The sequence below is a fragment of the Schistocerca cancellata genome, chromosome 5, assembly GCF_023864275.1.
Source record: "Schistocerca cancellata isolate TAMUIC-IGC-003103 chromosome 5, iqSchCanc2.1, whole genome shotgun sequence".
NCBI lineage: Eukaryota > Metazoa > Arthropoda > Insecta > Orthoptera > Acrididae > Schistocerca > Schistocerca cancellata.
The window spans coordinates 213,199,252-213,212,255 of record NC_064630.1 but is presented as its reverse complement, the minus strand read 5'-3'; the positions used below and the strand labels follow the sequence as shown (position 1 = coordinate 213,212,255).

The window sequence follows — 13,004 nt, the reverse complement described above, 5'->3', positions numbered from 1 at the left end:
TTAAAGATTCCTTATGGCTTAATGACAAATGATTAATATTCCTTCTAAGCAGGCCTGTGTTCCTGTATTGTGCATGTAAATTTTCCATTATACATATCAGTGTGGCTATGGAGATATCAGTTGGAAATAAACTTTATCTGTTGGTGTAACTGAGAAAGTATCAACTTTTATTTGTACTTACAATTTTTTTTGTTTTTCAAAATAACAATACAATGAATAATACAGTTTCAAACAGCTGATTTGTTTTGTTTAAGTGTAACTTAACTCATTCCGCCAAAAAGACTTGGACCTAATACCCAGCTGTTGCTGAATTAGAATTTGAGGGTTTGTGCAGAGCCAAAGGTTGTACACAAGAGATGGTGTGTGTGTGTGTGTGTGTGTGTGTGTGTGTGTGTGTTGAGGGGGGGGGGGGAGACAACAGACCAAAATTATGCCTGCATGTCTCATATAGATTTGAAGCAAAGACTTTCATAGATAAATAAGGCAGATTGACAAAGACCTACCTCAAGATTTGGAATAGCTAGAAGGCTCTCCCCCATTATGGGAGTGCAGCAAAATACAAAGTATGTCAAGAAAATAATACAATTATTTTTTTAAATTGCTCTTGTTAGACTCATTGTACTCAGAGCAATGGAATTAAGTGGGTGAGAGGGAAGCAATCTCTCTCCTTTCCATCAGGACCTAGTTCAGTCTGCTCCAGGAGCTCAGGGGTCGCTGTTTACACAAACCTCCTGGTGGTACATGTGTCAGAGCATGCAGCAAAGTCAACTCTTGGTTGGTGGCACTAAACTCAACAAGTTCTGCTGACACCTACTAGGTAATTCAGCAAACTTACTGGTATTCTGTTGTGTTGTATTCTCAAGTTTCATGTTGGTGGGAGTCGTTTCTGGAAGGCTGGGAGAGGTGAGTTACGAATCACACTTTTGACAGCCATTGTCCAACGAAAATGATGAAAATGTGTTTGGTGCTCTTTATTGTTTGAACACTGCCTGTCGAATGAGTGTGCATCTGATAGCAAAGACTCTCACTATTTCAAAAACTACTGTGGCTAACATACTTAACAACAACTTGGAACATTGGAAAGTGTGGGTCAAGATAGCCCACAAACTGTTGATAAACAACCAGGTGGAGATTATGAATGAACTTTTGGAATGTGTGGAAAATGAACCTCATTTATTAGGCAGTATCATCACTGGTGACATAACACAGCTGTTTGAGTACATTGAAGAGATGAAGCATCAAAGTTCCAAATGCACATCTCTAAGTTCCCACACCTCAAGAAGGCAAGAATAGGCAAACTGAAAGCGAAAGCCATGCTGATTGCCTTTTTCAGTGTCATTTGTATGGTTGACCAAGAATTTGTATCCCAAGGGAAGACAGTCAATGCTGTCTACTACGCTAATATTAGAGAGATTAATGAGGAGGATTGTCAAGACAAATGGAGCTCATCGATACCTGGCAGTTGCACCATGACAATCCTCCCTGCCGAATCTCTGTATGCTTCTGGGAGTTTCTGGCCAAGAATAGTTTAAATACACTGCCTCAGTACTCCTAAAGGCCTGACCTGATTTTGGTGCTCTTTTTTATTTTTTTATGCCCAAGATGTAAGATGGTTCTGAAAGGTTCAGGCTTGGGATTATCAAAATAGTCCAAACTGATGTGCCAGAATCTAAATGAGGTTTGTGGTGACACCATCAGGGATGCATGCAGTCAACGGCTGAGTCTATGGGAAGACTTGTGGATGCCAAAGGGAACTATTGTGAAGAATTTCAACATTCTGAATATCTCAAGTGAAAATTTTTTATAGATGTTATTACATTACTTTCTGGACACACTTTGTAGAGGAACAAGTATTTGTAAGTTAAATTTGTTCCAGTGGCTGGATAGAACAGTACAACCATGAGGGTTCTCATTTTCTGTCAGGCAAGCATGATAGATTTTATTTTTGATAGAACATACATAATAAAGTTAGTTGTCCAAGAATTTGTTTCCAAAACATAGATTTGCAGTGGCTTTGTCATGTAACTCAGGATAGAAAAAGATAAGAGACAGCAGCAGCTGCACTTGTAACCTCCCCCTCACTTACCGACCTTAATGACAGTGAAAAATGAAACCGCGTGTACCTAATGGGAGTTTTGGAAAAGCAATCGTCACCGAAGTTAACCTGTCGGTAAAGAGGGAGGAAAGGGTTACATCTAAATGAAAGGAAATGTGCTAATGAAACTGGTGGAAATTAATTTTGAAAAGGGGTAAAGTTAATAAAGAAAGTAAATGTGCAGCCATTACGTTAACAATTAACTAGCGGTAATTAGGTATTTGAGATTTGGGGGAGATCACGGTCGCCAGTCCTAAGGACAATTACTATAGTAACTGAAAAAGAAAGGTTATTACACATATAATTAGCACTAGAAGCGTGGCTACTGAAGGTTGACACGCGTAGTGTGAAAACTGAAAGTTTGTCAGAAGTAATAAATTTCGCTACACCCTGACTTAATTTAGCAAAAGAATTAATAAAACCAGAAAATCGAAAATTAATTTAGTGACTGAATTTAATAGTGAGCTTTCTTTCTGAAGCACATCGAAATTCAGTAAAATACGGTTAGTCTTGGACTACCTCAACAATCATTTCAAAAGCTACTTGAATCTACGCAATTTAGAAAGAAGAGATTTAACTTTGAGCCTGAATTAAATGATTCTGAACAATTAACAATAGTAAAATTTAGTACGTACCAAGCTGAGCTGTAGTCACAGGTAAGCTAAAATATGGTAACAAAACTCGCACTCTTAATTTGTGCTTGTGTAATCTGAATATTGTAGCCAGCTAACTGAACTTTGAAATTAAAGCAGTGAAATAGAATTAGCTATATTACTTTAGTGCTGGCATTTAAATTTCAACGACACTCGGGTTCATTTCGGAAAAGGAAGGGACCCTGCTTGGTAATGCAATTGGGACAATGAGCAACAAAGGTTCATGCTAAGTTGCTGTAATTATAGTTACGAAAATGGTACAGTATGAAAGCTGAGGTCTGCCATACAGTTCTAAAACTTTACTTGCTTCCAGTCTTCCTTGTTGGTGGATTGAAGGTTTGAAGCCGTCGATCGAGGAGGTGGCGACAGTCACTCATTGTCGGCCGTCGCTGTTGCAGAAGCTGGATGTTGGCGCGCCTTCTTCTTGACACGGTCACCAGACGAAACGGGCTCTTGATGTGCGCTAGTTAATGCTTCCCGTCCGCGACACCATGTCAGAAACTATCATCGCAAGTCGAGCGCAATTACATGCTGCCAAACCCCGAAAGCGCGGCAACTCGCGGGAGCGTCACACAACACACCTGCTCCACTCGCTACTCCCGCCACACTCCCTCTCTCAGCCCGCGCTCCACGCGGCAGAGTTAACACTACCAAAGATCCTACACACTTTGATTCTTCACACGACCTATCGACGTAATCGTTCGATAGCAGTTTTCCCTAGGCAAGACCGAGCGTAAAAATACAAATAATATTTACGAAAGAAACCAATTATACATCGACATAAATGCATAAATATACAAATAGTAAAACAATTACAATATACAAAGAGACAGAAATGTCATATCTTGAGGTAACAAAGCAAGGAAAGAAAAATAGTACAATAGATGGAAATAGGAGGCTATGCATTTCCGGCGATACACACTGATATGTGAGAAGGGCTGAATCATATTTTTGAAACTGAGATTTCATTTTATTTGTCAGCCACTATATAAAGGTAGATGGAAACTTTCTTTAGGAAGAAGATACGAGGGTTGCCCAGTAAATAATGCCCCATATTTTTTTTCTCCGAAATAAAAAATATTAGAAATGTGACACTTTAGGTGCGAGTTATTTGAAGTTTCCCGCGTGTGTACGCAAAGTTTCAATTTCCTCCGACAGAGAGCGGTGGTGTAGGAATGTTCTAAAATGGCGTCTGCAGGTGACATCCGTCATAAACAACGTGCAGTGATTGAATTTCTCGTAGCAGAGGAAGAAACCGTGGGCAATATTCATAAATGCTTGTGCAAAGTCTACGGAACATCTGCAGTCGATAGGAGTACTGTTGGTCGCTGGGCACAGAGGGTGAAAGCATCAGAGGGCGGTGCTGCGGAGCTCCGAGATTTGCCGCGGTCGGGAAGGCCTCCCACGGCTGTCACGCCTGACATGTTGCAGCGGGCTGATGTTCTCATTCGACGGGATCGACGCATTACAACTCGACAATTGGCACTGGAGTTGTCAGTAAGCAAAGGAAGTGTGGATGTGATTATCAATCAGCTTGGATACTCAAAAGTGTGTGCATGATAACGCTCGTCCTCACACAAGTTTGAGGACTTGTGAACACATCGCGAAACTGGGTTGGATAGTGTTACCCCATCCACCCTACAGCCCCGATTTGGCTCCTTCAGACTTTCACTTGTTTGGGCCAATGAAGAATTTCATTCGTGGAAGACGTTTTGCCGATGACGAAGAAGTGATTCACGAAGTGACAACCTGGCTCCGTAGGCAGAGTACAGATTTTTACCGGCAGGGAATACACGCTCTTGTGTCTCGCTGGAAAAAGGCCGTCGAACTTGAAGGAGATTATGTGGAAAAATAAAGCAAGTAGACAAAACATCAGTCTTTCACATATGTAAATTTGATTGTTGTGGAATAAATACTTCTGGAGAAAAAAAATATGGGGCATTATTTACTGGGCAACCCTCGTATTTTTGTTGAAAGAGACTTAGTCCCAAAAGTCAGTCTGGATTGACCAAATTACTTGTTTGTATGATTTTCTGTAGATTCCAACTTCAAGAACTTTCATGGATATCGAAGGAGTCAAGCTATACATTAACATAAAGGTGCAGCTATTAGAAACCAATTGAGTGCACTGTAATAATAAGAAACTATCAATACATTTCTATTACTTCTTTTTGCATATATTAAATTTAATCATAGTAAAATAGGCAGGAAAGCTGCTTTTTCAGTTGTTACATACCTGCTTACCATCAATACTGCTTTCTTAATATTCGTGTAACAATTTTGAAGTTTATCAGATAACTATTATCCATATTTGTAATATGCGTCAAATTTTTCGGAATAAGGAACACTCATTTAAAACTTATTTTTATCACTCTTTCGATATCGTTAAATGTAGAGTAGGAAACTAAAGGATAATAGAATACATTAACTGTTGTACAACTGAATTCTTGCAATAAGTAAAAACAGGAAACAGCAACTTTTAATTGTCATATTTATTAAAAACTACTGATATCACCTGCTTTGAACCAATATTGTGATCTTCTGATATTTGTTCACATTCATCTTATGTCATTTACATGATACCAACCAAATGATGCCTGTTGGCAACTATTGCGAAAGTAGGTGTGATATTGCCACACAGAAAGGAGCAATATTAGAAAAAAGTATCATTTAATGTAAATGTTAATGTGGAATGTTGGGTGAAATACAAATAATGAAAGGAGTAAAGATAACGGTTCTCTGTGTAGTTGAGACTTTGAGTGGTTGATGTGAGATAAACAAGAATGAAAATTTTGCAAATCTTTTGGACCTGGTGAGGTGATGTGGTCTGTCCACATTGTACAGAAAATGCAGTTTACCTCATTTTTATTTTTAACAACTCTAACAAAGAGCTAAAACAACCTAACTGGTATCTCAAGTAAATAATTGTGTGCTTCAGATGTAGAAAAGCCTGTGTTTTTGTGCAGCACTCCTGGTTCTACTATTGGGACATAAGTATTATACGGTTTCGTTGTAATGAATGGAAGAAACCTAGTTGTTTTTGAAATCTCAATGTCTTATGTTGTGTCAAGTGGCTCATGTTTTTTATTCTTTAATGAATATGATAGTAAGATAAATAAGAGTGGCTGGTTGCAGTTTTTATTTTCTGTAAGAATTTCCCTGTATTTCCACACGGCTATGGTCTTATTATGTCACTTTTTGATACAAAAGCAATAACTTGTAACTTGCAGCCCTACTAGTGCTGAATGAAAGTCGTGTCAGCAAAATTATTTTTGTTTGGCAGTAAAGACGCCACAATAGCTGCAGATAAATTTTGTTGTTAAATGTTATATTAATTTTAATTCTAGGTGTGAAAGTCTTGCTGAAATTATTTGGATGAATAGGCAACAAATAAAAGAAGCCGACAGGTTAAAGCAGAAGTTTGACTTTGATCCACCTGTGGTTTCTGAGAGACTGCTTCATCTGAACACAGTCATCACACAGCTTTTATCATCTTTAGTCACAAGGTAAAATATATTGGTACAGTCATTATCCAACATTGCTTACATACCATGCTGTTGAAGTTAAGACTAAAGACTTTGTTTAATAATTACATGCTTATGTGCCCAATAATTGTTTTCAACTTTAAGAGCAAGAGGAATTATGGCAGTTCTGTAAGTTACGTAATTGTGGAGGTAGGGCATTCTGAACACTGAGGCACTTTGATAATGTAAATGGTTACTTGCAGCTGGAAGCCAAATGAAGCAACCTGTGGATATTTTAGTATTTTAAAATCTATCGTTTATTACTCTTTGTTTTTAAGTCACTTTAATCACACATTGTTATTTGTGTGTTATTCATGCTTTCACTTATTTTTTGTAGTGCTTCAGTTGTTGTTCACTATATGACTGCATGAAAAAACAATGTTCCATAAGGTTTCCATTGGTTCCTACATCTTCACATTTTGTATTTAATGTGCACTTCTAATTAATCTTTTAATTGGTTTTTTCTTTGGGTTGCCTGGCTAACAACTGCACTATCATTCGTGACTTTGCAGTAATAGTGTGTGAAACATTTTGTAGCTAATGGAAGAATACATAAAATTTGTCTGGCCAGCGACAGTGGATAGTGGGAAGGCAGTGTTGTTTGATTTTGCTGTGAGAGAAGTTGTGAATGGACTGTCAGCTAGAGACATTGTCTGTCTACGTGTATTGACAGTCTATAGTTTTGGAATGCTATCTGCTTTATTTTTAATGTAATTAGGATGAGTTTCTGCATGAAGATTCAAAAAAAAAAAACTTTTCATGTGGAATGTGTGTTTGAATCTAGAAGCTTACTGCAGTATGCAGACTTATGTGAACTTTCTTCAGACTTTATTTCAATACAAATATGAAGTAATTGTGAACATGATATTGCAGTGCCTGTGCTTTCCAAAGCATGATGTAATGCTTCATGTCTGAAGGAACATATCATTCTTCTGAACAGCACAGGTACGGCAATATCGTATTTATCCAACGACACCTGGCAAGCAATTTTCAGTTAAAATATCTCCCCTGTACAGGAGTATACATAATGGGTGTATGAATGCAGGTTGTAGACGCATGGTTGATAGCATATAGAAATTTGGGTCGGGCCGTGAGGCGCACTTGAGTAACCTAATAATAAGGCGACCTCTCGCGATAAGCAGTAAACATGGATTCAGGTCCCAATCCGGCAGAAATTTTCATTGCCATTATTCCATTATGCAGCTGATGGTTGTCCATGTTCATAATTGCGGATACATTTCATGTATAATTGTGATGTTTCTTACCTTAATTATCACTTCTGTCCATTTTAACCTTTACTACTTATATCATTGTCCTTGAATGAACATTGTCATCAGTATAAAGGAAATAGAAGTATTAGTGTCTGAGATGTCTCCAGACACTTCAGTGTGAAATCTCATTGGCTGGAGTAGAATTGTCTTCAGTGATGAATCCCACTTCAAATTGAGCCAGATGACCAGCGAAGACATGTCTGAAAATGGCCTGGACAGTGGTGGAATGCCCGATTGGTGCCTGCGATATGGCCCAACAACCAGGAGTAATGGTCTGTTGTGCCATATCTTTCCATAGCAACACCACTTTAGTTGCCATCCACAGCACCTTCACAACACAGCAGTATGTTGATAATATTGTATGCCCCATTTTGTTACCTTCCATGGCAAACCATCCTGGGCTTGCATTTCAGCAAGATAATGCCCACCTACATACAACAAGAGTTTCTATTTCGTGGCCCCATGCGTACCAAACCCTATCTTTGCCGGCAAGGCCGCTGGATCTCTCCATAGTTGAGAATATTTGTAGAATTATGGGCAGAGCCCTGCAACCAACTCAGGATTTTGATAATCTAAAGCACCATTTGGACATAATTTGGCACAATATCCTTCAGAAGGACATCCTACAACTCTGTCAGTCAATGCTAAGTCAAATAACTGATTGCATAAGGGCCAGGCATAGACCACTGTATTATTGATTTGAACAATTTGTGAAGCTCTTTCTCTTGAATATATTGTCCAATTTTTTCTGAAATAGTAATAATTTGTTTGTATATGTACATCACATCTACCAGTTTCCACCTCGTTCAGATAATTTCTTTGTGGTGAGACATTTTATTTGTCTTAGAGTGTACGTATGGCATTTGATGAGGAACACATTTTCGCCTGTCTGCCACTTGACCTTATCACTGCTTCGTAGGCCAGTCTCTTAAAAATCTCCTCTGCATGCGAGCTTTCTGGAATAGTGATAGTTATTAGATGCTGTGTTGGAATAGTGCTTGCCACATGTTGTATTGCTTTGCCATAGAACATTGTTGATTAGACATTTCTAGAGTATTTTGATGTGGTGTTAGTCTATGATGTAGGCTGTTATATGGAGGATAAAATTTCAAGAAGTACTGCCCTCAGATTTTTGACATTTTTACATATGCAAGTGAAACACGCTGAATTTTATGATATTTGTTAAAACCCATTTATGTTATTAAAAACCACCAGTTTCGTAGTATTTGTCACCTTATCATTTACGTCAAATTTCTATTTTCCTATGAATAACGGTATTATAGAGAATGTAAAGTTGCATTTGCTTTTCACATTTCAATGCTGCCTTCTCTATTAGAAAAAAAGAGGTTAAATAATCTACACATGGTGTACCTATAATCTGAAATTTCACTTACTTTACCAATGAAAGAGCCCCTTACATAAAATTGTTACATTACTTTTGTTTGTTCAAACTCTGTTACCTTAATGTTAATTTAAGTAGCTGAGTAATCAAAATAATCTCTTTGAACAATGGTAATTCTTAGCTTTGTACTGTATTTTCTCCTCATCTCTTACTTTGTGCATTAACTGGAACAAAACTTCCAAACTGCATCTATCATTAAGTCACCTGTCACTTCATTGTTTTCTACCTGCAAATTACTTATCTACATAATTTTCTCATTCAATTTTTTTTATTTTTTGCTGTGTGCTGCGAAGTTTGCGTCATTAGTGTCATATCCCCAATCTGCATATAAATGTTTCCTTTTTTACTTGAAATCACTGCATACAATTAATGAGATGTTACAGTAACACCCTTAAATCTGATTGCACTATTAGCTTTTGGTGATACACAGTTTATATCCGAATGGAGAAAAAAGTTGGTGGAAAAACTGATTCAGGACTAACTGGAGAAAGTGCTGAAGAAGAGACAGCGAGACACTACATTTGTGCATTATTACTGAATTGTCAGCAAACAAGGAGATTCTGTTGTGGAGGTCTTGATTACTGATGCTAATGGCAGAAAGCATGCTTGTAATTTACATGATGTAGCATGTTTGCCGTCTATATCCTTTAAGGATTAAGCTTGTTGATAAAGCCAACAAAGGAACCTAACCAGAAGGTGCACACTGTCTGTTATGCTTTGTGGATTAATTTTTATGTGGGGCTGATGTAGTTCGTGTTAGAAAGGTGCTTTGGACAAGTTTGTTTTCAACCAACCATTTGGAAATGTATTGAGAAGGGCCCCAGGTTAGACCATACACAGAGTACTCATTTCAATGTATTTCTATATGAGAACATAAATTAAATAACAAATTAGAAAGTACTGGGATTGTCCTTGTATGCAGGAGCGATTAATAAATGTGTATATAATGTCGAAGGCAGATTCATATTATTAGATTGAAAATGTGTTACAGTGGGAGAAGTGTGAGCGTTGAATAAAGAATGTGTTTGTGACTCCTAAAAATGTAGAGGTACACATACCAAATGAGTAAGGAGATGTCATTGTAACACTTAGTTTCTCTGATTGTACAATTATTAATGTCTACATTATAATATAATTGACAGACATATAGTTCTTATTTACCTTCTTTTCAAAAAGATATTTTATTTTTCAGCACATTCATAATAGAGAAACAACCACCACAAGTTATGAAGACAAACACACGTTTTACTTCTACAGTAAGGCTCCTTGTTGGAGGGAAGCTGAATGTCCATATGACCCCACCTCAGGTACGACTAGCACCGCATATGCATCAATGTGTTTGTTTGTTCCTTTGTAACAGTGGATCGTTTCTTGCACCTTTGCTTATTATACTTCTACAAACAGACCAAAAAATCTCATTTGTGGTGGCTGTAACACTGTTCTTTGTCAGTTGGCTTTTAAGCAGTTTCAGTAATTCATACCTAATTCTTAAGAATAGTTTTGAGAATAGTCTTTCTGTGTCACATCAAAATATTTTATCAATAGTCTTAGTTGAAGTTCTGTGTAAAGATTCTCAATGCCGTATTGCGTTGTAATTGATATAGTAGCTCACAAGGAGAGATCCTCAGCAGTGCGATCGACTTTTTGAAACTATGACACAGGTCAAGTTCCCAGGTATCAATCACTGCAGCCATTCACCCTTGTGAGCCCTCATTTGCGAATAACTGATGAAAAAAATATATATAGAAACTTCGTGTGGCACTCAGTAGTGTTGCATGAAAAAGGTTTAATTTTTTATTCTGATAGCTTGGTGTAATGAATAGGATACTTTGCATGCAGGAGGTTCTGGGGTCGAAACTCATCAGGTGCCCATTTTTTAAAATTTTTAAATCTTTATCAAAATTACTCCATCATTTTTATTCAAATAATTGATTTAAATGTAATTTTTTAATTCCATTCCTTTGTCACATAATTTTAATCATAATATCAACTTCATTTGCTCTCATTTTTCTTTGTATCATTCTTTCTGCACTTGAAATTTGTGTCCATATGTTTTTAATTAATTTTGATTTAATTTCTTTTGTTTTATCACTTCGTTTTTTTAGTCCATATTATTGTGTTTCTCATTTTGCTTGAATTTTGTGTTACTTATAAACCCGTCTTTTGTTTAACTTTTCACCTGTGTTTTTTTGTCCATAATTCAGTAGATATTTAGGTTATGTTTTACATATATGTATGATGATTATCTTGCAAAAAAAAAAAAAAAAAAAAAAAAAAAAAATGCACATTGGGTAACAAAAATACATTTCTCGCCACCATTGCACAAATATAAATAGATTTTCATCTTTTGTTTTTTAACTAAAAGATCTGAATTTTCAAATACATGAATATTATAATAGGTAAATATAATTAAATTCATATTCACAAAAATTCTGTTTGGAAAAAAAGATAGATATAAAAAATTAAACAAATGAAAAAGCTCAAATGGTGATTGAAATGATGTGACAAAGGAATAGAAATAAAAATTACATTTAAACCAATTAATTGAATAAAAATAATAATTGAAGTAATTTTGATAATGCAGATTTTTTAATGCTATTGAGTATCACACAAAATTCTGAAATATTTTTTGTGAGCTACTCGCAAATGAAGTCTTACCAGCGTGAATGGCTGCAATGTGTGACACATGGGCTCTTCACTTGCATAACCATATAGATAGTTTCAAAAAGTTGTTTTGCACCACTGGGGACCTCTTCTTGACAATAAAATTTGTGTTCTAATTATACATATATAAATAGGATACTACACTTTATCACTTTATGTAATAGATATCCTGTCAGTTAGCTGTTACATTTACTCTTTGGAATTTTCTCAGTAATTTAAATTTTTATTCCGTACGCAGAAGACAGATTTGGTACAGTACTTGATGCTAGTATATTCGCGCGCGTCTCTGCATCTCTGCACAACTACTGCAAGACTCATGCACTTGACTTGCTTACTGTAGTCAAGCCTTGGTCTCCTCCTAGAATTCCTCCCTCCTTCCCTCAAGCCCCCCCCCCCCCCCCCCCAGTTTTCTCCATTACTAAATTAACTATTCCATGATGCCACAGGGAATGTCCATCAACCTAACTCTACTTTTAGTCAAGTTGTGTCATAAATGTATTTTCTCCCCATTCAATTCTGTACCTCTCCATCATTTACCTAATCTATCCATTTAATCATCAACAATCTTATGTATTGGTTCATTTCAAAAGCTACTATTGTATTTATTGACTTTACTGTTTATCATCCACATTTAACTTCCATAAAAGGCTGCACTCCTGACAAATACTTTCTGAAAAGACTTCCTGACATTTAAATATATGTTATAGCTTAACATATTTCTCTCTTTCAGAAAAGATTTTTCTCATGATTGCTAGTCTGCATTTGATATCTTCTTTACTTTTGCCACCGTATCTTATCTTACTCTAAATAATGAAGCTCTTCTGTAACTTTCAGTGACATATTTCCAAATTAATTCTCTGAGCATCACCTAACTTACTTGGACTACTACTTTGTTTTATTGTTGCTGATGCTAATCTTATAACAGTTTTTCAAGACACTATTCATTCCGTTGTTGGACTGATCTCCCAAGTCCATGACCGTCTATGACAGATTTACAATGTTACCAGCAAACCTCATAGTTTTTCTTTCTTCTCCCTGAACTTTAATTTTCTTTCCAAGTTTCTCTTTCATTTGCTTTACTGTTTACTCAGTGTACAGGTTGAATAAAGTAATCTACAACACGTATTTAACTACTGCCTCCCTTTTATGTCCTTCAATGGACTAACATTTGGGAGGATGTGTTTCAGATCCCCGTCTACTCGTCCAGATTTAGTTTTTCCATGATTTACTTAAATTCTACAGGCAAATGCCAAAATGGTTCCTTTGAACAGGTTAAAACCAATTTTCTTCTTCATCCATTTGTGATTCGAGCTTCTATGCCATCACTAATGATCATGCTGTCAATAGGATGTTAAACTCTAATCTTTCTTCTTCTATGTTCGTAATCTCTTATGA

At 36.6% G+C, this 13,004-nt stretch overlaps 1 protein-coding gene across 5 annotated transcripts in view; it reads left to right on the top strand.

Moving 5' to 3' along the window:
* The window catches only part of LOC126188977 (signal transducer and activator of transcription 5B), a 135,015-nt gene that overhangs the window by 24,061 nt on the left and 97,950 nt on the right, over positions 1 to 13,004 (top strand). For all 5 annotated transcript variants that reach the window (XM_049930764.1, XM_049930762.1, XM_049930761.1 and 2 more), the window contains 2 exons: positions 6,096 to 6,254; positions 10,138 to 10,252. In XM_049930764.1, coding sequence (XP_049786721.1) covers positions 6,096 to 6,254; positions 10,138 to 10,252 — 274 coding nt within the window. The remainder of the gene's footprint in view (positions 1 to 6,095; positions 6,255 to 10,137; positions 10,253 to 13,004) is intronic.